This window comes from Mobula birostris, chromosome 12 (genome assembly GCF_030028105.1).
Source record: "Mobula birostris isolate sMobBir1 chromosome 12, sMobBir1.hap1, whole genome shotgun sequence".
Lineage (NCBI taxonomy): Eukaryota > Metazoa > Chordata > Chondrichthyes > Myliobatiformes > Myliobatidae > Mobula > Mobula birostris.
The window spans coordinates 91,590,447-91,617,989 of NC_092381.1; the positions used below are offsets into that span (position 1 = coordinate 91,590,447).

General features: G+C 42.5%; 1 protein-coding gene across 1 annotated transcript in view; it reads left to right on the top strand.

Moving 5' to 3' along the window:
* The window catches only part of astn1 (astrotactin 1), a 2,762,425-nt gene that overhangs the window by 2,319,516 nt on the left and 415,366 nt on the right, over positions 1 to 27,543 (top strand). Inside the window, exon 17 of the mRNA XM_072274559.1 lies at positions 15,978 to 16,166. Within this exon, the coding sequence (XP_072130660.1) occupies positions 15,978 to 16,166 (189 nt within the window). The remainder of the gene's footprint in view (positions 1 to 15,977; positions 16,167 to 27,543) is intronic.

The window sequence follows — 27,543 nt, forward strand, 5'->3', positions numbered from 1 at the left end:
ATGCATATATAAGTTGTACAAGGCCTTGGTGAGACCACACCTGGAGTATTGTGTGCAGTTTTGGTCCCCTACTCTGAGGAAAGACATTCTTGCCATAGAGGGAGTACAAAGAAGGTTCACCAGATTGATTCCTGGGATGGCAGGACTTTCATATGATGAAAGACTGGATCAGCTAGGCTTATCCTTGTGAATTCTGTATTTATGTATATGAAATTTAATAAAAATATTGGAAAAAGAAAGAAAAAGGCAAATGAGATGGTTTTCAACTTGAAGAGAACACCTGTCTTGGACTGTTTTTCTCACTCCCATTAGGGAGAAGGCTATGTAGCATCCATGCTAGAAGCACCATGCTAAAAAACAGTTACTTTCTCCAAGCAGTAAGGCTGATCAACACCTCCATCCACTAACTCCACCCCTACTTAATTATTTCCCTTCAGTCATCCTATGTATGGCCTAGCATCACTTTATGGACAGAGAGTACTGTATATTACAAACAAGAGAAAGCTTACAGGTGCTGGAATCTGAGCAACAAACACAAAATGCTGGAGGAGCTCGGCAGGCCAGGCAGCATCTATGGAAAAAAAGTACAGTCAATGTTTCAGGACTGCTGAAGGATTTTGGCCTGAAACACCGACTATACTTTTTTCCATAGATGCCACCTGACCTGCTGAGTTCCTCCAGCATTTTGTGTTTGTTACTCCGTATTAGCTATCTTTATGTATTCATATTTATTGTGCATTTATTATTATTATTATTGTGTTCTTTATCTTTTTTTGTTTTTTGCGCTGCATCAGATCCAGAGTAGCAATTATTTCATTCTCTTTATACTTGTGTACAGGAAATTATATTAAACTGTCTTAAATCTTGAATCTTGAAAGAACAAAATGTACTTTGACTGATGTTTCTCAGTTCAACTGCTGGAACACTCCGATGCCTGCATTATAATACATATGCACAGCCTACCTTGAAAAAAATTGGCACCTGTTCATTTAAATTAGTGAATGTTCTGCTTAAGGCTCTAGGAACAAAGATCAGACTCACAGGATACAGTCAGATTTTTAAGACAATTCATTTGGTCAGAGAGGGTGGTGGATGCTCAGTTATCGAGTATATTGAAGGCTGAGAGTGAAAGGCTGTGGTTCACCAGGCAAAGCAGGAGATATGAGGATTTGATGGAAAGATAAGTGGATATAAAAGTTCTCTCAACTTAGTTATGCAACTTGCTCACATTTCATATCTAAAATTTAAGAACTGTTTAAAATAAAATAATAAGGAAACTTATTTTTTTTGCATGCAATTATTAAGAAGTTTGTTTTTGATTCATCTCAATAAAGGAAAGCACCAGTAAGCATTTTCATTCTGGAATAGCATGAGGAAATGTTGCTGATCACGTATTTTAATTAGCATAATATTTTCCTCTCCAGGAGGAGCTGACTATAACCTTTTATCTAGATCTGCTCCGTGGGTACAATAAGTGAAAATCCAGTCCTTTACCATAGAGGACTCAAGTACTCACCTGCCACAGTGGCTGTTCTAGTTATGCTTTGAGTCAATTTTTGCACCCAAGATGATACATGACTGGTGGGGACATCAATGCCTCTCGTCATTTTATATACCTCTATCAGATCACCTCTCATCCTCTGTCGATCCAAGGAGAAAAGGCCGAGTTCACTCAATCTGATTTCATAAGGCATGCTCCCCAATCCAGGCAACATCCTTGTAAATCCCCTCTGCACCCTTTCTATGGGTTCCACATCCTTCCTGTAGTGAGGCAACCAGAACTGAGCACAGTACTCCAAGTGGGGTCTGACCAAGGTCCTATATAGCTGCAACATTACCTCTCGACTCCTAAATTCAATTCTATGATTGATGAAGGCCAACATACCATATGCGTTCTTAACCACAGAGCCAACCTGTGCAACTGCTTTGAGCGTCCTATGGACTCAGACCCCAAGATCCCTCTGATCTTCCACACTGCCAAGAGTCTTACCATTAATACTATATTCTGCCATCATATTTGACCTACCAAAATGAACTACTTCACACTTATCTGGGTTGAACTCCATCTGCTACTTCTCAGCCCAGTTTTGCATCCTATCAATGTCCCACTGTAACCTCTGACAGCCCTCCACACTATCCACAACACCTCTAATCTTTGTGTCATCAGCAAGCTTACTAACGCATCCCACCACTTCCTCATCCAGGTCATTTATAAAAATCATGAAGAGTAGGGGTCCCAGAACAGATCCCTGAGGCACACCACTGGTCACCGACCTCCATACAGAAAATGACCTGTCTACAACCACTCTTTGCCTTCTGTGGGCAAGTCAGTTCTGGATCCACAAAGCAATGCCCCCTTGGATCCCATGGCTTCTTACTTTCTCAATAAGCCTTGCATGTGATACCATCAAATGCCTTGCTGAAATCCATATACACTGCATCTGCTGTTCTACCTTCATCAGTATGTTTAGTCACATCCTCAATTACACTCATCAGATTCCATAATATGCAGCCTTTTCTTGTCTCCATCTGTCTCCTCACAGCCACTGTCACTGTCCCAGCCCCTTCCCCACCTGGCTCATCTAATCCATTAAGCTCTCCTCTGCTAGATCCACCTTTCGCATGCCAGCTCCTTTCTCAGCCCTACCCCTCACCTTTTTTGCAGTGGCCATTTCTGTCTTGATGCAGACTCTTGATCCAAACCATCAACTATCCCTTTACTTCCACAGATGCCTGAAGGTAGATAAGTCCCCCAGTCCTAATCGGATGTATTCCTATGTGCTCAAGTAAATGAAAGTAGTAAACACATTTGTGATAACTTACCAAAATTCTCTGGACTCTGGGCAGGTCCCAGCAGACTGGAAGGCAGTGAATGTCAAACCACTGTTTAAAAAAGGATGTAGGCAAAAGATGTGTAACCATAGGCCAGTTAACTTAACATCTTTTGTCAGCAAAATGCTTGAAGCTATCAATAAGAAATAACTAGTAAGACATCAGGGTAGAAGTAGTTCTCTCAGGGAGGCTCAGCATGTATTTGTGAAGGCCAGATCCTGTTTGGCAAACTTTCTGGAATTCTCTGAAGATATAACGAGTGCTGTGGATTGAGGGGGACATGTGGATGTTGCATTATTGAATTTTCAGAGGCATTCAATAAGATGCAACATAAAAGACCTATCCAGGATGGCACTGATAAGTGGCGACTCTTTGAGTGAAGCTCTGATGGGAATCATCAAATATTCCTGTTAAGGACAACTACGGCTGAAATCCACGATCAGAGCCATGGATACTGCAGTAAACAATATTGTTTTAAGACATGTAAAAAATGTATCTATCCTTAAAATCAGCAGACTACAGACAGCAGACTTAGATCACGAGTGCAGTTCCCCTTTAAGAAAACAGAAGTGTGGAAGGCATGCTGGGATACAAGTACGTTTGACATGCAGAGGCCTTAGACACCCGCTCCAACTATCCTGCTAGTGACTGTACAGTATCTGGAAAATAAAACTGAAAACTTCAGAGCAATTTTCCAGTACCAAAGGGACATCAGAGACTGCTGTTTAGTTTGCTTCATGAAAAAGTGGCTCACACCTTTTTCGGATGCAACGTTGCAGCTTGAGAGTTTCACCATTTACCACAAAGACAAGACATCTGAGTCTTTTAAAGTTTGAGGAGGTGGAGTATGCTTTATGATTAACTGATCATTGTGCACAGACATGGTTGTTCTGTCTCAATCCTGCTCACCCAACCTGGAACACGTAGCGGTCAAGTGTCATTCATTTTGTGCTGAGAGAGTCTTCGACATCATCCTGATAGCAGTGTACATTCCACTTCTGGCCAGCAACAGGCAAGTACTGGAGGAGCTGAGCACCATAATCAGCAGTCACAAAACAGCACACTCTGCTGCTTTCCTTATCACCGTGGAGGATTTCAACCAGACCCGCTTGAAGAAGTCTCTGAACAACTTCCACCAACGTATTACCAGTGGAACCAGAGGAGCCAATACAATTGACCACTGTTATACCATTATCAAGACTGCTTACAGTGACAGCTATTTCAGCACCTTGGAAAGTCCCATCACCTGGCTGTACTTCTACCCCTGGAATACAGGCAAAGACTAAAGACTGCAGCACCAGTGGTGAGGACCAAGAAGGTATGGCCAAGGGAGGTGGAGGAGCACTTACGGACTACTTTGGGACGGTGGACAAGTTTCAGGAATTCATCTTTGAGTCTGAATGTATACACTACAATTGTCACCAGCTTCATCAAAACTTGTGTGCCTTTGAGAGCATAGCATACATACCCAAACCAAACCAAAAGCGGTGGATGAACCAAGAGATTTGTAATCTGCTGAGGGCTAGATCTGTGGCATTCAAGACCTGTAATCCAGAACTATACAAGAATTCCAGGTATGATCTACGGAAGGCTGTTTTAAGAGTGATAAAACAATTTCAGTTGAAGTTAGAGATGGAATCGGATGCGCTGGCAGGGTTTGCAGGGCAATATTTCCTACAAAGTGAAACCTAACATCACGAATGGCTGTGTTGCTTCACTCCCAGCTCAGCACCTTTTATAAACACTTTGAAAAGGAGGGTAAAACTAAACCTGCAGCATCTGGTGACACTGTGATCTTTGTCTCAAAAGCAAACATCAGAAGACCTTTCAAGAGGGGGAGCCGTCGCAATGCATCAGGCCTTGATGGTGTACCTGTTAGGGTCCTGAAAATCTGTGCCATCCATCTGGCAGGAGTGTTCAAGAACATCTTCAATCTCCCATAGCTGCAGTCAGATGTTCCCACCTGCTTCAAAAGGGTGACAATCATACCAGTGCCCACTGAGCTGCCTCAATGACCATCACCCAGTTGCACTCACATCTACGGTGATCATGTGCTTTGAGCAGTTGGTCAAGGACAGAATCAACTCCTGCCTAAGCAAGGACCTGAACCTGCTGCATTTTGCTAATTGCCACAATGGATGCAGTCTCACTGGCTCTCCGCTCAGCCTTGAATCACCTGGACAATAGCAATATCTACGTCATTCTACTGTTTATTGATTACAGCTCAATGTTCAACACTATCATACCCTCAGTTCTAATCAACAAGCTCCAAAACCTGGGCCTCTGCACTTCCTTCTGCCACTGGATCCTTAACTTCCTCATCGGAGAGCACAGTTGTTGTGGATTGGGAATAACCAGCACCAGTGCATCTCAAGGATGGACGTTCAGCCCACTGCTCTGCTCTCCACACCCGTGACCGTGCAACTAAGCACAGCTCAAACACCATTATAAATCTGCCAATGACAAAACAAGTGTTCGCAGAATTTCAGATGGGGATGAGGAGGCGTACAGGAGTGAGATAGATCAGCTGGTTGAGAGGTGTCACAACAACAACAAAGAACAAGGAATTGATTATGGACCAAGAAGGAGTTTGAAGGATAAGAAGTTCTGGTAGTTTAATGTACTGAGTCATGTTATGATACATACACTATTCACATGTCCAAAAACAGACTCGTGAAGCAGCTAATTCACAGGAAGAGATAATCTACATAGAAGAGGAAACTATTCAAAGATCTAAGGATTTTGTCAAAGCCTCTATGAAACAATGTGAAATACTCATTGACTTATGATCAACCAAAGAAGAGGAGTATCTGGAATGACATTGAAGTTCTTCTTTAAGGCTGTGTGGATCCCAGCAAAGCAGATGGAAATACAGCATCATCTCCCATATGGCTTGCCAGATCAGAAATCTACTGCCCCACCTGTGGCAGAATCTGCAGATTACAGAAAGGCTTCACCAGCCACCTCAGATGCAAAGAACTGTAATGAAAACACATCATCTCAATCCTAACAGAAGCCATGAAGAAAGAGTAAGATTAGAACTAAAATGATGAGGTGATAGTTGCTTTAATAGGATTTCTTCTGATTTTTTTTTGAAGAAGTCATGCCTATATTTTTCTCTTTGTCAAGTTGATGCCAGTATTATTACAAAGCTTGTCAGAGCAGCAGGAAGTGTTGGACATGTCTTCAGTCCAACCATAGTGCAGTCAATTGTCTTTGTGACATCTAGTGTATTTAGTTACATCACAATACAAATTGAATTGCATCAGTTTGTCTGAAGAATGACTCGCTTCTGCAGTGGGGACTTCAGAAAGAGGTCAAGCTAGATGATCCATTTAGTTTTTCTGGCTGAAGATGTCTGGACATGAAAAGATAAGAGGTTTAAATCAATCCTGGGGGATTTCTTAATACCCAGTTTTACTCACGGTTCCCAACTCTGTTTTTATTTCTTCATAAAATAATCTTCACATCACTCGTTAAGTCTCACTCCACTCCCTGGCCATTGGCTACCTGTTGTACATTGTTTGATATGCATTCTCGCCAACACCCCCGCTCTCCTCTCTACCATACCTCATTAGAAAGCATATGTATGGTGAGTAATTGTTTGTCATCTACCTTTCATTCATGGACAATATACTTTTAACTATTAAACAGTGCTTAAAGACACTTAGAAATAATCATTGCTGATGGCTGTTCCAGATGAGTCCCCGAAGTTTGGCAAAACTGGCCCATAGCCCAGAGACTGACATTCAAGACTTGGCTAGGAAAATATTTTTTCAGGCAACACACACAAAATGCTGAAGGAACTCAGCAGGCCAGGCCTCATCTATGGAAAATAGTACAGTCGACGTATCAAGCCAAAACCTTTCAGCAGTCCTGTTGTTTGTGTTGCTTGGGTTTCCAGCTTCTGCAGGTGTTTTTTTTGTTTGTAAATAATTTTGCAGAGTGCTTTTGTTGTCAGTCTAAATGTAATGCAAGAATATTGTCAGCTTCATGACTGGTGAGCTAAGGGGAGATGGTCTATGGTAGGGCCAGAGTCTCTATCAGGAGTTACCCACGTGGAAGTACTGAAGTGCTGGACTGGAGCTTGGTTATTCCCGTAGTGGTACTTGCACTTCCTACCCGCAGCCCCGCAGCCCCCAAATGGAAAGGAAAAGGGAGGGCAAGACTAAGGATGGGGTAGGGAAGGTGTCAAGGTCTGGATCGGGGTCTCTTTAAATTTACCTTGTTTATGTTACGATCTGCACCGTTGATTCCCTGTTTTCCTGTATCTCTCGGCTTTGGTGATTAGAGGCAATTAACTCTCAGCTGAACCGGTAATTTATAGTCTCTGGCTTTCAGCCGTTCAGCACGGGAGCGTCTGCAAAGTCATCAAAGGTACGGTGTGCCGATGTCATCTGGCCGTAGCAAGCCCAGTCTCTGCTGAAACGAGTGCCGGTAATTCATCCTTCCTCACCGGAGCAACCCTGTCCAGTTACCTCACCGAAGCAAGCCTGCAAAGTTTCCTCATCAAGGTGGGTCCGTCAGTTAACCCACCAGAGAGAATCAGAAGCTGCTGTCTACTGTTCCTGGGCCGAGTCTAGAACTCGCCACTATTGGGAGGTTCCAAGTACCACGACCTGGCTCTGGCAGCATCCAAGTACCACGTCCAAGTCCTGTCTCCGGCGGCATCCAAGTACCACGTCCAAGTTCTGGCTCTGGTGGCATCCAAGTACCACGTCCAAGTCCTGTCCCCGGCAGCATCCGAGTCAAGTCAAGTCCTGGCCCCGGCAGCATCCGAGTACCAAGTCAAGTCCTGGCCCTGGCAGCATTCGAGTACCAAGTCAAATCCTGGCCCTGACGGCATCCGAGTACCAAGTCAAGTCCTGGCCCCGGCAGCATCCGAGCCAAGTCAAGTCCTGGCCCCGGCAGCATCCGAGCCAAGTCAAGTCCTGGCCCTGACGGTATCCGAGTACCTAGTCAAGTCCTGGCCCTGGCGGTCTGTGATTCCTGTCCTACCCCCCTGTCTGAATCTCTTCTCTGCCCTTCTCGCCTCTAGCCCTCGTCTGTAGCCCTCGCCTGCACCTCGGTCTAGTTCTATCGCTGGAGCTAGATAGGAACTGTGTTGTTCTTTGGTGTTTGTCTTATCTTGTCCTCGCCTCTGTGGGGTAAGTCAGGCCATCTTGCCGTTGCTCCATGGGGGGGTCATGTCTTGCCTTGTCTTGTCCTCACCTCCATGGGGTAAGTTGGGCCGTCTTGCCGTTGCTCCGCGGGGGGTCATGTCTGGTCTTGTCCTCGACTCCGTGGGGTAAGTCAGGCAGTCTTGCTATTGCCCTGCGGGGGGGGTCATGAGTCCCGGCCCAGTGTCCTGTTCTCAAGGAGGGGTCCCGACTCTGTGTTCTGTGTATGTGTCCACGGTTCCATGTACCTGCTCTCCCAAGACCAAGGCTCTGTTTTTCCATGTCCCTCCTCTCCCTAGCCCATGTCATGTCCATGCCTGGTTCTGGGGTCCTTGCCCAGTCTCGGGCTCGGAGTCCATACCCTAACCTCTTCATGTCTCCTCCAGTTCTGGAATCCAATTCCGAGTCCTAGCCCAGACCCCTAGTCCCAGCCTAATAGTAGTCCTGAGTCGTCCAGTTCGCTACTCCTGCTCCTGCCTAGCTCTCCTGGTATCGAACAATAAACTAAATCTAAGTAACCTCACAAGATGTGTCTTGCATTGGGGTCCACCCTTGCTCCCAATGCCCCCACCATTGTGACAAGGGGAAGATGCAGGAATGGGGAAGGAGAGGGGAGTGGAAAGGGAGGGGGGTGAGAAGAAGCAGAGTGAGGAATGGGGAGAGGAGAGGCAGCTTTAAGGGAGTGGGGAGAAGAAGGGTGAAGTGGGTGGGAAGTGGCAGTGAGAAGAGCAGTAGAGTGAGGGGAAGAGAGAAGATTCTATTGGGTGAATGGTAGGAGGAACAGAGCAAGGATTGCAAGAGGCAAATTGAGGAATTTAAATCAAATAAAAGTAATAAAATCCTTCATAAGTTTTAACAAGTAGGGGTGCATCAGACTTTGCACAATCCTCTGTTACACAATGCTTCCCGGCTGTCACTAAGCAGTTATTTATGCTTCTGTTTTTGAAAGATTTCTCTTGTTAGTGACCAGAAAACACTTTGTAGACAAACAATTCTGTTCTGTTTATGCACTTGACCACCAACTAGATGAGTGGAATGACCGGTGCTCTGAAATTTACCCGTTTTCATTTGAGGTGAGTTGCACAATGAACATGCCATTCTGTTTTTGATATTTAGCTAACTCGAGGAACTGTTTGCGCGTTGAATGGAGAACCACAGGAATGCAGACAACTGGCATTAACTTGGCATGCGAAACAGCTGGGTACCCTTGAGATGTCAATGGAATATTTGGACCAATCTCCTAAATCCAATTGTTATGAAAATGTTTTCATTTAGTGGCATTATTTTGCTATTTTATTGGTTCATCAGAAGCTATGTATAATTACCATCTGGCTATCATTAAAGTGGTTATGGCATCGACTGACAGGATAATTTCAGCTTGTTCCATTCCCAATTCACATTCAGCTTTCTCACAGTAGTCCAACCAGATGACACCATTTAATATGCACAACTGTTTTCAAAGATAAGATAAAACAAAAAAAAATGTAAGCATCCTAAGGTTAATTGTATTCCTTTGAGGCATTTTTGTCGCACAGTGCCTGGAGCTTGGCTCGCTAAGTGTGTTGTTCTTGTTCGCGGAACAATAGCTGTTTGCCAATTTGATATGTCTGATATATTAGGATAAGGTTGCTGCATTCAATTAGTCATTATGGACAGTCCTGAGGTGTGCAGTAGGATCATTAGAATTAGTGATGACCACAATGTCCAAATAGATTTGGTTTCTTTTTACTATAAGTTATATCAGCATTGAGTTTTTATGACTCCATGTTGATCCTTAACTGTATTTGACTTTTAGTTAAATTATTGTAAAGAAGGACACCTGTGTCTGATTATAATGAAGGATACTAATGCCATAGCTTTTGGAATTCTCCTCTAAGTATTCATGACTCAAAGTAAGGTAAAAGATACAAAAGCCCAAGAGCATGAGTCGCCAGACTCAAGAACAGCTTTATTGCACTGACATGAAACTCTTGTCATGCTGAATGATGAATTCTTGATCTCCCAGCCTGCCTCACTGTGCCCCTTGCACCTTATGCATTGGCTTACCAGGTATTTTCTCTGTAACTGCAACAGCATATTCTGTTTTCTTTTCAAAGTTCATGGTAGGTTTATTGCGAAAGAACATATATGTTACTATATAAAACACAGAGATTCACTTTCTGCGGATGCACTGATTAGATCCTATAACCATAATGGAGCCAATGAAAGACTGCACCAATTGGGCATTCATCGCTTCAGTGTCATTATGTATGGCATAATCTATCTGAATGGCATTCAAAACATGAGTTTATCACCGTACCTCAGTACATGTAACAATATTAAAAAAATTAGCATTTTCCAAAAACACAAGAGATACTACAGATGCTGGAAATCCGCAAGTGCTGGAGGAACTCAGCAGGTCAGGCAGCATCTACGGAGAGGAATTTCAGGACAAGACCCTTCATCAGGACTAGACAAGAAGGGGGAAGAAACAAGGGTAAGAAAGTGGGGGGGGGGGGTAGGGGTAGGAGAAGGAGTACGAGCTGGCAGGTGATAGGTGAAACCAGGTAAAGGGAAGGTGGGTAGGAGGAGCAGGTGGAATGAAGTAAGGATCTGGAAGGTGATAGGTGGAAGAGGTAAAGGGCTGTAGAAGGAAGAACCTGTTAGAGAGGACAGTAGGACTGGGAAAAATGGAAGGAGGAGGGGAACCAGATAGAGGTGATAGGCAGGTGAGGAAAAGGGAAGGGGTAGGAGGGAGTCTAGTCTGCAGAATGAAAATGAAACGGGGGGAGGAGAATTCATGTTAATGCCATCAGGTTGGAGACTACTAGACGGAAGTCTGGTATCATTTACCAATGCCAGTTAATGTAGACTCAGTATCATTTGCAATCTGATACATTTGAGTTATTCTATTAACATGGTGGTTAAGTTATAGGACAAGCAGCCAGAGTCGTGAACAATTGGTTCAGGGACCCAAGTGTGGATTCCACCATGGCAGCAGGAAAATTTTCACTCAAGTAATTATACTGAGGGGGAAAAAAAACACAATGGGAGTACTGTGTGCTACTCTGGGCACCATGTTTAAGAGAAAATGTTAGGACCTTAGAGAGGCTGCAGGAAAGATTTTAAAGAATGTTACAATGGAAGAGTAATTTCACTTTCATGGATAGGCTAGAGAAACTAGAGTGGGTCTGCATAGAAAAGAGAGTTTGAGAGTAGATCTGATAGAACTATGCACTATTATGAAGACTCTGGCCCAAGTGGAAGTTTCCACTGGTAAAAGAGTTGGGAGTCAGGTGACATAATGTGCCAAGAATAACGTAAGGAAATTTAGGATCTACAATTCAAGACATTGGAGAGAGGGCAGCGAAGGAAGCTAGCTAGATTTGGGCAAAGTTGATTGGCTGAATGGCTTCATCTTTTGCTGCACCTCTCGTGTGATTCTGTTGACTGACTGTATGAGGTAAGGACTGCAACCACTACCTCTTCTACAGATAAAGATCCCATGCTTCATACATAAGGAAAGTGATTCTGAAAGACATTTCAATGATATAGAAGCAGGTTCAAAGCAAAAGCTAGTTTGTTTTATGTAAAGTTTTTAAATAATTAAATACACATAGTATTGTGTCAAAAATACACAAATTTTCATACTCTTTTAGCAAAACATCAGCAAGATGTAACTTATTAATTGTATCAACTTTTACTTATTAAACTATTTACAGGTATTGTAGTCTGATAAGTTTTGTAACTTCAAAACATAAAAGTAATTGATGGGGAGCCCAGGAAAACATGTGGTAATTTCTTTTTACTGTAGTGAGGCATGCATGTATGACTTGATGACATAATGATGTATGCCATTCATGTACTTTTACACATAACCCATAAAGAATTATTTAAACAAAAAAGAATGCTTAACCAAAATATATATCTGTAATATTGCTCAGATATTACTGAAATATTAAATACACAAAATAGTCTGTTAAGGAGAAAATGTTAGAAATACCCAGCAAGTCAAGCAGCATCGGTGATGGTAAAAACAGAATACACCAGGGGCCCCCAACTTTTTTTGCTCTGCGGACCGGTTTATTATTGACAATATTCTTGCGGACCAGCCAACCCGGGCGGGGGGGCGGTGGTGGGGGGAGTAGGGTTGCCAACGGACAAGAGTAGCCGTCAAGTATGTTGTGTTTACTCCGAGAAAGACTACCATGACCATGAAGCCTTGCGCGGGCACCTGTGTGCGCATGCGTGTACATGCCGATTTTTTTCTACAAATCGTTTTTGGCGAATATGTTCGGCGGGGGTGCTAATCACGACCGGAATATAGGTAATAAGTGGCTAATCCACATCAAAGTTGCTGGTGAACGCAGCAGGCCAGGCAGCATCTGTAGGAAGAGGTGCAGTCGACGTTTCAGGCCGAGACCTCTTCCTACAGATGCTACCTGGCCTGCTGCATTAACCAGGAACTTTGATGTGTGTTGCTTGAATTTCCAGCATCTGCAGAATTCCTGTTGTTTAAGTGGCTAATCCACTCAATTTCTTTTCTAAAAGGGTGTATGTAACGAATTTAATATTAAACACACAGTGCATATTTTCCTCGCATGAATATAGTGATAAGTCAATTATCAAGGGAGGACAGGGGAGCTTGAAGTAAGTGTTGAACGAACTTCCAGTAGAAGTGGTAGATGCAGGTTCGATATTATCATTTAAAGAAAAATTAGATAGGTATATGGACAGGAAAGGAATGGAGCGTTATGGGCTGAGTGCAGATCGGTGGGACTCGGTGAGAGTAGCGTTCGGCACAGTCCAGAAGGGCAGAGATGGCCTGTTTCTGTGCTGTAATTATGGTTATATAAGTCAATAGCATCATAACATTTTAAGTAACGCTTGGATATTAAACACACAGCACATATTTTCCTCATATGAACATATAAAATCATTGCAACACACCAATATCGCTGAATCAGTGGGAGGCCTGGGCTTGTTTCCCTGCAACAAGACGGTCTCATCGAGGGGTGACGGGAGACAACGATACTGGAAGGGGGTTCCTTATGTCCAGTCTATTCCACAATTTAGTTTTCGTTGCATTCATTGCAGAAATACGTTGGAAATGGAAGCAACGTTTTCAGTGCTTTCGTGGCTATCTCAGGATATTCAGCCTTGTCTTTGATCCAGAATGCCGGCAGAGATGTTATGTCAAACATAATTTTCAGCCGACCGTCATTTGCAAGCTCAACGAGTTGACCTCCTTCCCATGCTGACATGGATGACGCGCGGGTAATGACCTTGCATGCATTCAAGCTCAACAGTGGGCATGACAGGGAATGAGGAAAGGTGCAGCTGACTCATATCGCCAAATCATACCGTTTCCTCGCAGCCCGGTAACACATGTTTTGCGGCCCGGTGGTTGGAGACCTCTGGAATACATGATTCAAGTCAATAAACATTCATTGGAACTTGAACAGTCATTTACCTAAAGTGGTCTACACAGATGCTGCCTGATTTTCTGAGCCTTTCCAACAGTTGCTTTTGAGCAACCTGAGATTTCCAAGCATCTATGAGTTAATTCAAAATCAAGCTGCAGTTCACTAGAACATAATTCCATCTATTCCTGATGAAGAGATACAGGAGGGAGTCTTGGTCACCAGGTACAGGCCATTAAGTGGTCCAGTTTCTTCACATAGTCCAAAGACATACCGATTGGTACGTTATCTAGTTGTAAATTAGGCTAGGGTTAAGTCAAGGTTTTGCTAGGCAGCATAGCTGGAAGGGACTATTCCACGCAGTATCGCAATAAATAAATAAATAAACAAACAAACAAACAAACTTACTATTATTCTCAAACAAGAGAATCTGCAGATGTCAGAAATCCAAGCAACACACACAAAATGCTGGAGGAATTCAGCAGACCAGGCAGCATCTAAGGAAATTAAGAGTACAGCTGACGTTTTGGGCTGAAATCCTTCTGGAGGACTGGGGGAAAAAGGAAGAGAAGTAGATTTAAAAGGTGGGGTGGAGGGGAGGGAGAAACGCAAGGTGATAGGTAAAACATGGATGGTGAAGGGTAAAGTAAAAAGCTGGGAAGTTGATTAGTGAAAAAGATACAGGGCTGGAGAAGGGGGGATTTAATAGAAAATTGCTATTCTGCTAAAGGATCTCTGCCAGAAATGCCGAGTGTATTCTTTTTCATAGATGCTGACTGGCTTGCTGAGTTCCTCCAGCATTCTGTGTGTGTTACTATATCTCTTGTGTGTAAAGTGTCCAACCTCTGATGTGTGCGTACAAATTTTCAATCCACAGCTAAGACTCAGCTCTGTGAATTAAAGGGATTAATGTTTGATCCTGAAGTGAGTGTCTCAGAATAGCAATATCTATGGTTATATGTCACCTTATTTCAGTTTGCAGGTTTATTATTGAGCAATAATGCTCCATCGAGCTTTGGAATTGAGTTCTTTAACTAAGTTGAGCATTGTCAAAAATAAGAAAATGACCAAAGCATCACAGGTGAAAATTTAATTGTAACAATGGGTGCAATTTGTTATAAATGTCTGGAGTTAGAAATAATGAAATAGAAATGGTTATAATTTGGGAAATTAAATTTAATGAAGTGGAAAGTTTGGAAGAATTGCTACTTCTTAGTGGAAAACTGGTCCTTTTCACAAAACTTTGCAATCAATAAATAAATAAATATTTTGACCACTTTCACTCTTGAAGACCAGCAAATTGAATCATAAGATGATTACAATCATGTCCACTTTTGTGGCCATACAGCCCATCGGCTCCATTCGAACATATTGCAGAGTAACCTGTCTATCATAGCCCCAGATGGAGATCGAGGAGGAAAGTAGAGGAGTTATCCCAACTGTCAGTCTTTTGGAATTCTGTGAAGCTGTCTGATTAGAAATGGGGGGTGAGGGTTAGGCTGGAATTTCATTGTAAAGATGCAAGGATTGGTTTGGAAATTGGTCTGCTTGGTTAGTTTGATAACCAGTTAAAGCGAGAAAGGTAGTCAGATGGTGGAGATGGGGAGCGCTTTCCTGCTTCTTCATTCTTTTGCTAACTTGATGAGTTGACTAGGCTAGCATAATTTTAACATTGACAACCTCTGAAGTGAAGATAATGAATGTAGAATATTAGGTTATTTTTTCAATATATTTATCAACCTATAATCTAGCCAATAAAGCTGACATTTCAGACTGCTCAGAGATTCAGAAGCAACTATTCAAACCCTGTGTACAACCAGAGTGAGACATCAATAAGCACGAGTTCTGACATGCCATCATACTGAATGATCTCTGGCTTCACAAACCCATTAATACCGTTCAGTATTAACACGTAACTCCAGTTGTGCAAAAGAGCACCTTTTGAACTCTGCAGCAATGATAAACCTGAAGCCCCAACCCTTATTTGTACTTGCAGTTGTACCTTTTAGTGCCTTGTGGTGCATCGGGTGGCATGTTTTTGCCCCTTCGTAGCACTTGACTGTTTTTACGAAGTTTTCGGATGACTCAGAGTCGGACTGTGGTCGGGTATGGCAGGGAGAGTTTTTCTTCCTTCTCTCCGTCTGCCTGAGATGTGGGACATTTGAGAGACTTTGAACTTTACTGTGCTCATGGACTTCTTCATCAAGTTATGGTACTGTTGCACTGTTGTAACTATATGTTATAATTATGTGGTTTTGTTAGTTTTTTTTCAGTCTTGGTCTATCCTGTGTCTTGTGATATCACACTGGAGGAAATATTGTATCATTTCTTAATGCATGCATTACTAAATGACAATAAAAGAGAACTGCGTGTCTTCATAATCTAAAAAGTTGTTAGCTTGATGCTCAACCCAGCATGGATGGGAAGTGTGCAAGGTGTGTACTTGAGCATCGTGTGTAATAACTGGTTTAGATGTAAATCGCAGCTTCAGCTACAGTAATTCTAAACTCTATGTTAATTTTATTGTTTGCTCTTTGCTATGGACATGTTCCTTTTTTTAAAGTATGCATTATTTTCTTTTTAGTATTTACCCACGCTATCCACTCTTTGGATGGAGCCACTCTGAGGAATGACTTTGCATCTGTGCTCGAGGAATTTGGCAATCACTACATCCAAGAGGCACTCTATGGATTTGAGGAGATGTGTATCATTTGGTTTCCAAATCGCTCCGTTCAGAAGCAACTATGGATGGAATACCAAGATATCAGCAAAGGTTCGTCTTGAAATCAGAAAGAGTGATTTGATATCAAAAAGAATTATAGTTTGTGGTTGTCAGGTCAAATGATCAGCTGTCCCATAGAAAGCGCATACTTAAAATTATGACCAGAGTGATGGAGAATTATTTCAAGTGATTTTGCATCAAATTTGTTATAATTTATGCACATAAACCAAAATGTCATTGAGTCAGTACCTGCCATTATTTATGTAAACCTTATTTACAAAGTTATCTTGTGATATCTTGAGTTGATGAGCAAGGTTAACTTTTGAGAGCTTTTGGTTACATTTCCCAGTTTTCAGTGAGATTCAGGATGGTGGCCATTTTGATTGAGAATGATTTGTTGGCACTATGGCACTGTGGAATGCTGCATTATAGGTCAAATTGTTTGCCCTGAGCACAGCATGAAATTGCAGGACCTTGGAAACTGCTGTGTGCTTACATCATTCTGTTGTGACCTCTGCAAGGTTGTCTGATCACAAAACCAAGAACTGTGATGCAATATGTTTTAAAAAGTTTTCTGAGATTATGTTGGAGCTGTTAAAAAGTTTATGAGTCAATATTTTCAAGGAAAATTATGCATATTTGTTGTTATTTTTATCATAACATCTGAGCTACAAACTGATATATGTGTCTCCATACAGAATTGTTTTGGTTATCAGTGAAATATCATTAAAACGTTCACTGATAAATTATAACAGCACCGGCAAAATATCTGTCACATGATATGGTAGCTGACCTCAAATGAATGATTATTATTTTGTGTTTATTATCGATATAGGATTATCTTACACAGTTAACATTTCTATTGATGTGTCTGATACCTAATAAGTTTCAAAATGTAGTAATGAGGAAAATTGGAATGGAACCCATCACCTTGAATTTCTACTCCAAACCATTTCAGCCCATGAATTCCAGTGATTCTCAAAGTAGGTCTAGAGTGGATCTAATATACAATAAATTAGTCCTGTAACTTATTATGATTTATGCATATAAACCAAAACGTTGTTGAGTCAGTACCTGCCATTATTTATGAAAACTATATTTACAGAATTATCTTGTGATTGAGTTGATGGGCAAGGTTAACTTTTGAGAGCTTGTCCTGTACAATTTTATTCTGGAAAGAGAACAGGGAATAAGTGACTATGGTGACTATGACTATGGAGAGAAAAGGATGGTTAAATTTTCAGATCAAGACCCTTCATCTGGAGTGTTCATTTCTCTCCACAGATCACCCACTGAGTTCCTCCAGTCCAGAAGAATGATCTTGACCCAAAATGTTGACTATCCATTCCCCTCCATAGAGACTGCTGGGCCCACTGAGTTGCTCCTGTGCTTTGCATATTGAGGCAATAAGTAACTGTTTCTCTGTTTTCTTTTTACTATTGCATAGAATATTGATGAGTACTGTCTTTGAGTCATGGACCAAGACAGTAATGTACAGGTCCTTTGGCCCAACGAGTCCATATTGATTTGAGTGCCTGCTCACCTAGTCTCATTTTCCTGCATTCAACCCATGCATCTTTAAGGCTTAAAGTTTAAGCCCACTGTCACGTACCCCGTGACAGGTTAAAGAACCAGCAGAAATGGAAAACACTTCGGAGTCTGGTATTGTTATTAACTAATGGTATTTATTAGTAACTATGCAATACAGTAATATAAAAATATAAATGCAGATAAATCAAATAAGTTAGCAATGATTTTATATATATATATATATATATGTGTGTGTGTGTGTGTGTGTGTGTGTGTGTAAATAGAAAAACCCCAAGCTTCTTCAAATCTAGGGGTAAATGGATACAGTCTTATGATGATGAGTAAAGTTCAGTTCAGCTTGTTGTATTGAATTGAGTAGTGATGGAGAGAGAGAGATATTTAGTTCTTCAGATGAGCTGATGCCGTCGATCTTCCCGTTGTCTTCCAAAACTTCCAAGTTAGCCAAACTTGACCAACTTAAGAGACCTGTCTTCAAGTGATAGTTTACCAACCCAGACAAAGGTTAGATACACTAGTAGACTCCACAGGGGCGCTCTTTCACGCACTAACAATCACAGATCGATCCCTCAGAATCGACCCTCAGTCCCACACTCGTGGGCACCTGAACAGGATAGTGGTAACTTCACCACACCTTAATGTGTCTGCGTGTCCTGTGAAACAAGGAATTACACTGGTTTAAATACTGTTGTGCTGAACACCAGCTGTCCATCAAGTAGCTCCTCCCTTCTCTCTCTGTAGGAACTTAGAAGCTGCCAGTGTCCTTTTGCAGAAATTCCAAACAAACTGTGAGCAGTCTTCACCCCTCTCTCTCTTATTAACAAGGTGCTTGTGTTGAACAACTCTTTCTCTCTCTTTGTAAAAGCACAGTTCATAGGGATAATTCAGGACCCCATCACACCCCTTTTCTTTGAGGAAAAATTTTGATGTATCAAAATTTTTAGTTTAACTGTAAATTACAAAGTTTGTAACAATACATGTATGATCATCAGATAATAGAGCAAAATGTGTACAATTTCTAACTTAACACCTAGATAAACAATCAGCTATAATGTTGTCAGTGGCTTTCACATGTTTTATTTTTAAGTCATAATCTTGCAAGATCAGACTCCAGTTTAGTAACCTTCTATTCTTATCTTTCATCTTAGTTAGAAACACCAATAGATTATGGTCCGTGTAAACCACAAGTGGTTTCTGGGCAAAACAAACATAGACTTCAAAATGTTGTAAAGCCAAAATAAGTGATAGCAACTCCTTTTCAACAGTGGAATAATTTTCTGGTGCACATTAAATTTCTTTGAGAAGTAAGCTGCTGGGTGTTCAACGTCATCCACACCTTTCTGTAACAGTACTGCCCCAGCAGCTTCATCACTAGCGTCTGTCGCGATCGAAAATGGTTCATTAAAATCAGGTGTTTTGAGCACAGGATGATAACACAGGACGGTTTTCAGGCGTTCAAATGCCTCCTGGCAAAGGTCACTCCATACAAATGTTTCACTCTTCCCTAGGAGTTTTGTTAGGGGGAGAGCGATGTCCGTGAAGTTCTTACATAACTTACGATAATACCCAACCATTCCCAACAACCTCCTTAAAGCTTTCTTGCCTGTCGGAACAGGGAACTCAGCAATAGTTTGAACCTTGGCCTGTACGGAGCCAGTTGGCCCTGGCCTACTACATAGCCCAGATATGTCCAAACTCACTCTTATCAAGGTTCACGGTAAGATTGGCCTTGGAAAGTCTGTCAAATAGTTCTTCTACTGCGGCAGTATGCTCTTCCCATGTGTCATTCCAGACCACTAAATCGTCAATATAAGCCTCTGTGTTTTCTAAACCTCTAATCACAGAATTAATCATTCTTTGAAATGTCCCGGGAGCATTTTTCATCTCGAAGGGTAAAACATTGTACTCATACAGTCCAGATGGTGTCACAAATGTAGATATTTCTTTGGCCCTCTCTGCCAAAGGAACACACCAATATCCTTTTAACAGGTCATTCTTTGTAAGGTATTTAGGCTTTCCCACTCTGTCAGTACAGTCATCCACTCTCTTTCCTTGTTCTTTCTTGTTTCCAATTTTTTGCTCAACCATTTTACTTTCCTCTAAATTCGTTCTGTAAGGATGCTCTTTGATCGGCTTTATTGAGCCTGCAATGATGTCATGCCCTGCAGCTGTGCTCCATCTTGGAATGTCAGAGAATAAATCTTTATACTTGCTAATTAATTCTTTCAATTGATTTTGCTGTAGAGGCTCCAACTGATGGATCTTGTCAGTAATATTTTTCAAAACAATGGAATTCTTAAATCCTGTTGATACTAAGTTCGTATATTCAGCTTGTTAAAACTATCTGGTGTCTGATTACCAGTCTTCACGACTCCATTTGTTTTCATAACAGTACCCACAGGTGCTATCCTATCAAACTAATGTTCCATTTTAATTTGAACATTCTGCAAACTCTGCTTTGCAAGGACAAAAGTCTTGTTAAGCATTTTTGAATTTCAAAACATAACCTAGCACACTGACGTATATTTTCAGATCAGACCACCGTTCTCTGAGCAAGTTCAAAGGTCAAACAGACTACACTCCAGTGTTTCTTGAATTGAATGCCTAACAGCAAATAAGAGTAGGGGAACCCCCTTCATCCCAGTTTTTTCAACTTTCCAGACAATACGTTTTAATCATGGTCTTAACAGTGGAGTTGAACCATTCCAAGGCTCCCTCAGACTCTGTGTGATATGCAGATGTCACAACGTGCTTAGCTCCCAATTCTCCAACTATCCCCTGGAATGTTCTCAAAGTAAAGTTACTACACTGGACAAATTGAATTTCTTTGGGCAGGCCTACCAGTGTGGAAAACTTGATGAGTGCTTTTACCACAGTCTTGGCCTGGATGTTTCTGGGAGGCACAGCTTCAGGGAACCTAGACGCAGTACACATAATTGTTAACAAGTACTGATAACGAGCTGCAGTCTTTGGCAATGGGCCAACACAATCCTCTATGATCCTAGGAAAATGCTTCACCAAAAGCAGGTATCAGTTTAAGTGGTGCTACTTGAATAACCTGATTAGGTTTCCCCACAACCTGGCAGGTATGGCGAATCCTGCAAAAATTCACAACATCCTTTCTTAAATTAGGTCAGTAGAAATCTTTTGTAATCCTGTTCACTGTTTTTCTCACTCCAAAATGTCCACCTAAAGGCATACTGTGAGCCATGTTTAAAATTTCAGCCCTGTAAACTTTTGGAACCACTACTTGATGTTCAATGGCCCAATTCTCACTTGCAAGCACAGTACGGTTAGGGTTAGGGTTAGGGTCCTTCATTAGTACCCCACTTTTAAGATAATATCCTACTATTTCTTCCTGAATGTCCTCTTCTGTGAGAGCTATCTCCTTTAACACGGCCACAATTTCAGGATCTTTATTTTGTTCCTCTATAAATTCCTTCCTTGTCATAAGGCGGGGTGGCTGGGAATGGACCCAAGTGCAAGACACAGATGCTGAAGGACTAGGGACAGGACTAGGATACAGGGCGATGGCAAGGACATGGACAGGAAAACCAGGAACCTGGAACAGGACTGGAAAAGAGAGCTAGGAGCGTGGGCTTGGACGCCAAGCCAGAGACTGGACAAGAACCCAGTACCTTGGTCTTGCCTCTGGCTTGGACCCCAGAACTAGGCAAGGACAAGTCTTGGCAGGCAGGAAGGATGAGGCTGGAAACCTCAGGCTTGAGGTTAGGGGTGAGGCTTGGCAGGAGGCAGGAGGCAGGAGGCTGGAGTCTTCAGGCTTGAGGCTACAGGCTAGAAACTTGGCTTGGCTTGGCAAGAGGCTAGAGGCTGGAGTCTTCAGGCTTGAGGCTATAGGCAAGGCTTGGCAGGAGGCAGAATGGACTCCGAGCCAGAGACTGGACAAGGACCCAGCACCTGGGTCTTGCCTCTGGCTCGTACCCCAGAACCAGGCAAGGACGAGGCTTGGCAGGCAGGCAGGACGAGGCTGGAATCTTCAGGCTTGAGGCTAGGCAAGAGACGAGGCGAGGCTTGGCAGGAGGCTGGAGTGCGCATGCGCTGGTTGTGCATGCAGCCTGGTACAGCCGTTCTGATCTATTCTTACTTCCTTCTTCTTACTTTTTAATTTACGTTATTTTTTGTATTTTTTTTTTACGGTAACACGTTAAAGCTGCTCCCTCTCTAACATGCTGGTAGAGAGAGTTTTATTTGGGTTTTCTTTAGCACTGGAAATGGTTACATCCCGACACGTGGGACAGGAGCAAGGTCGCATTGTGTATTCCACGGACCAGGAAATACCGGCCGACTTAGCGAACAGAGCGGCGGACACCCCTGCTGAAATTCAGAGGAAAACACACAGAGGGAGATCACAAAGCCAAGGAAAGAGGACCAGGTCGAGACAACAGAGACTTTTGGAGAAGAGGAGTTTGGTGGGTAATACCGTCCCAGCTGACCGGAAGTGAACTGAGAGCAGTAAGCATAAAGGATTTGAGTGCTTACTGTTCTAGCCAACAATGGATGGTGCAATCCAGGGTATATTACGATCAAGGAACGTGTCTGCAGACTGGATATTGAACTTTTTACTGTTGGACTTCGGCCATATTCTACCATGATACAACACTTGGCGGCAGGGGAGGTCATTCCTGCCTGTGGCCATCGAACGTGCAGCTCCTCCTGTGGAGGGTCAGACACTCTGAGCCAATAGACTGGTCCTGGACTTATTTTCCATCTGGCATAGTTTGTATTTTTGTGTTTGATTGTTGGGGTTTTGTGTATTGCTATATTTACGCTCTATTCTTGGTTGGTGCGGCTGTAACTAAACCAAATTTCCCTCGGGATTAATAAAGTATACCTATCTGTCTATCTATCTATCTATGAGACTTGAGGCGAGGTGAGGCTGGAGACAGGAGACTTGAGGCGAGGCAAGGCTGGAGACTTGAGGCGAGGCTTGGCAGGCTCCTCCTGGGCAGGGTGTGGATCACCACCCGACAGAGGCAAGGGACAGGAAGGGACAGAACCAACCCCAGGTAACAGCAAAACGCCCTGGCTTACCTGGGTAGAGGCAAGGGACAGGAAGGGAGCTAGGTACAGGGTGGCTCCAGGACAAGACTGCAGGCAAGATGAGGTGAGAGTTACCAGCAAGGCAAGGCGAGACAAGAACTTCAGGAGAGGCGAGAGTTACCAGCAAGACAAGGCAGGACTACAGGCCAGGAAACAGAAGGCAGGAGAAGGGATACAAGGAGAAAGGACAAGAACAATCCAGCAGCCATGCCTGGGTCTCTGAAGGTATTTATGCAGGCAGACCCAGTGAGCATCATCAGCTGCCTCAGTTAGCTCAACAAGAACAGAAACAGGGTAAATAGGAAAACCTGGAGCAAGAGTCGATGGACCGGACCGTGAACCGGAATATGGACTTCACGGACCGGACCATGACATTCCGAGATAAGGACAAGCCTTTCTCATCAACCTTACTCTCCAAATCCTGTTGTAACATGGAAGGTAGAGAAGTCTGTGATAAATCATCATGATTTAAACCCCTGGTTTTGCTATCATGGGCCTCAGTAGATTTTCTGTATGGATCATTAGCAGTAGCTTTGCTTGTTAGCTGAACTGTTGGATCAACATTACCTTGGATCGGTGTTAACCTCCTCCCAATGTTTACTAAACTCAGAACTATCACCAGACTTACAAAAACCATGTGTCTATTGTGAAAAATGCCAAACAATCCATTTACTTTATTCCTACAACCTTTATCTCGATTTGTCTCCAGGGTAACTTCTTTAAACAGCCTCTCAAAACCAAAACAATCTTTCTTCTCCACAACACCATTGTGAAAAGCAACCTCATATCCTTGGAGGTGCTTACACCCTGATGTTAAAACAAAATTCAACAGAGTGGCACATACATCTTAAATAGGCCCTTGTCCTGCCAGCAGGATCAAAGGTCATGAAACCAATCCAAACTTCACAAATACTTTATTCAAAAGTCCAGAAACAACACTTGCCTCAATATCTTCAGTAAATTTACCTCACCAATTTTCATCTCATCATTAACTTTCAGAACACTGTCTAATACAAGTGACTGAGAATCCTCAATTTCCACTGGTACCAAGGTTAACCCCTTATTCACTGAACATCTGACACAAAAAGACTGCAGTCTTTTTCAACCAAGTCAGACTCCTTAGACCTTAACTGAGCTTCAACACAAGGTTCAGTACCCTGTGAATCCACAGGTACTTCAACAACCTGAACACAAGCAATCAGGACAGCTGCCTCTTCTGGCCTTCCATCACTTGTCCCAGTTTCAAATTCAAGGTCACCCTGAACCTCCCAGCTACTCTCTGAGAAATTCTCATCTGGAGTAAACTCAACTTTGTGGGTTAAAACAAACTCGTCTGCTGTCTTAGCAGACCCCCGCAGGGTGGTGGCATCCTTTTCATCTAGGTATGCCCTTACATCATGAGGAACACAGCTTTTAAATTTTTCAATCAAAACCAGCTCTTCCAAGCTGTAAAAATCAGTAGGGTCTAACACTAAACCTCTTTGCTGCAATTTCTCTATCTTTTCCAGCTCAGACCACTTCTGCTTGTCTGCCTCCTCAGCCTCGAGGTGTTTTACTCACAACTCAAACTCGAGCTGTTGCTGTCTTCACTTCTCCTCAGCCTCGATCCTTAATCTTTCCATCTGATACTGGTGATCAAACCCGCTAGGTTTATTTTCAGGAAACAACTCCAACTCCTCCACTTTAAACACATCCTTAGAAAGATAATACTCAGCTATTATCCTCTGCATCTGCGACCCCCTCATGGTCGATTTCACCTCAGTAAGTTTCAACTTCTTAGCAATACTCAACAACTCAAACCTTCTGGCATCCTCTAGTGCCTCAGAGGTTGGCACTTCCAGAAATTTATCAACATCCATTTCTGCTGTGTTTTCACACAACCAAATCAAAAGGTATTTTCCCCCAATCAATTCAAACAAGCCCCCAAACAATTTTTAGAAACCCGGACGAGCCCCCAATTTTGTCTCGTACCCTGTGACGGGTTAAAGAACCAGCAGAAATGGAAAATACTTTGGAGTCTGGTATTGCTATTAACTAATGGTATTTATTAGTAACTATGCAATACAGTAATATAAATGCAGATAAATCAAATAGATTAGCAATGATTTTATATATATAAGTGTGGAAACAGAAAAACCAAACTTCTTCAAATCTAGGGGTAAATGGATACAGTCTTACGATGATGAGTAAAGTTCAGTTCAGTTTGTGGTATTGAATTGATTAGTGATGGAGAGAGAGAGATACTGAGTTCTCCAGATGAGCTGATGCCGTCGATCTTCCCGTTGTCTTCCGAAACTTCCAAGTTAGCCAAACTTGACCAACTTAAGAGCCCTGTCTTCAAGTGATAGTTTACCAACCCAGACAAAGGTTAGATACACTAGCAGACTCCACAGGGCCGCTCTTTCACGCACTAACAATCACAGATCGATCCCTCAGAATCGATCCTCAGTCCCACACTCGTGGGCACCTGAACAGGATAGTGGTAACTTCACCACACCTTAATGTGTTTGCGTGTCCTGTGAAACAGGCAATTACACTGGTTTAAATACTGTTGTGCTGAACACCAGCTGTCCATCAAGTAGCTCCTCCCTTCTCTCTCTGTAGGAACTTAGAAGTTGCCAGTGTCCTCGCAGAAATTCCAAACAAACTGTGAGCAGTCTTCACCCCTCTCTCTCTTAATAACAAGGTGCTTGTGTTGAACAACCCTTTCTCTCTCTTTTAAAAGCACAGTTCATAGGGATAATTCAGGATCCCGTCACACCACTCCTGCATGTAGCTATCCAATTGCTCCTCAAATGATGCTACTCTACCTGCCTCAGCAACTTCTTCTGGCAACTCATTTCAAGTACTCACCACGCTCTGCATGGAAAAGTTGTCCCTCAGGTCTCTTATTAAATCTTTCCTCCCTAACTCTAAATCTATTCCCTTTAGTTTTGTACTTCCCCGCCTGGGGAAAAGATGTTCACTGTCCATTTTATCAAAGACTCTCATAATCTCAAACATTCCTACGAGGTCATTCTTCATTCTGCTATGTTCCAAGGAATAAAGACCTAACCTGGACAACCTCTTTCGATAAACCAGACCCTCTAATCCTGGCAAAATTCTTGTAAATCTTTTATGCACTCTTTCCAGTTTAACCACATCCTCCCTACAAGGTAACCAAAACTCTCACACGGTATTCCAAGTGCAACCTGACTTGAAGTATTTAAAGAGGAGGCAGATAACTTCTTGAAAGATCAGGGATTTAGCTGAGAATTGGAGTTGAGCCTTGAGATAGATCAGCCCAATCATACTGAATGTGTGGCAGGCTTGAGGAGCGAGGTGACCTGCTCTTGCTCCTGTTTTCTTGTGTTCCTGTGCTTGTTCTAAGCACAGGACCCTCTTTTTCCTTCCGGTTGAGATTTTTTGTTTCAAAGTTATGATCTTTTGAAAGTCAGGGATTTAAGGACAGATTCTATGTATTAACAAATACTCCTCCATTTTGATTTTGGAATCACAATGCTATGTTTGTTTTTGTGTTCAGTCTGAATCAGAAATGAAAGTCACAGAAGATTAACGTAAATCTGTACTATCAAATAAAACAAGTCGCAGGTTCCATTCAGCTCAGTTTCTGTGACACATCTATTGTGGAGTCAAATGTTACATGAGGAAGCAAATTAGGATTGCTTTTGGAGGAAAACAGAAAAAAAGTATTAAAAATTGTCAGGTGTTTGACCAGTTTGAGAAGTTTTAGCTGTTTTCTACCTGGTTAAAAGTCACTTTATTCATGTCAATTTGTTGTGGACTAATTCTACATGCTGTATATCTTTGGAGATGGTGATGCCAGACAAACCTTAATGATTTCAGATTAACTGTTCAGTGATCCAGTTAGTCTTTATTGTTTGATATGACTGGTTGATAATATTTGATAACACATCAACACTCACTGCACTGGAAATCACAATTCATTGTAGAAGAACTACTGGGCCATGTTTCAGGGATGCAGTGAAACTAAATATAATTGCAGGTTGTTTTGTCTGACAGTTGCCTTAAAAGAGTAGAATTTTGAGATTCTAGGAAAAGCTGAAGGACACGTCTCAAACATCAAAAATAAGTCCTGTGTAATCAACTTGTGGAATAGTTGTCAAAAACTGAGGACTTCAGAAACAATTCAATATGAAGTGCAAAGCCTTCTGAGCAAACTAATGGGTAGTAATTGATTGGCTCCTTTGATGGAATGTTAGCGGATACCCAGGCAGCACAGCAACCAGCGAACTGCTGTCAGGTAGAGCTCGAGGGTTAAGCCATGCATGCTTTTTCTTTGTGAACTCTGCAGTTCATGAAGTAAAATTCAGTGTCCTGACTGGGTCTAGCAGCAGTTCATTGGGGAGGGAAGGTCAGTAAATGGGGTCTTGGTGTGGGGGGGGGGGGTTGTGCAGAGATTACCTTAGTGGAAGCAGATAGGTAGTGAGTTTGCGAGAGGAGAGATAGAATTAATTGGGATAAGATGGAAGAATGCCTGGAGACTGGGGCTTGGTGCAACAAATCAGAAGACCTGGGCCTTGGGGATTGGGTGGGTAAGAGACCTGGACATGATGTGGGAGCCATCTCCCGAGATTAGTGCTTACATACAGATACCAGAACTTTGGAGCTTGTGGGTGGGGCAGTGCCCAGACATTCTACCATCCAGGTCATTTTGAGTATATTAAGTCCAGAGATCTGTAGAGCACCTGGAAATCTGGAGGTGGGGCACTTGTTCGGGAAATTATGACCTTAAGAGTTGTGCAGAGTTTAAGGGGTGCATGGGAATTTTTTCAAATGCTGAAAGCAACCTTCACAG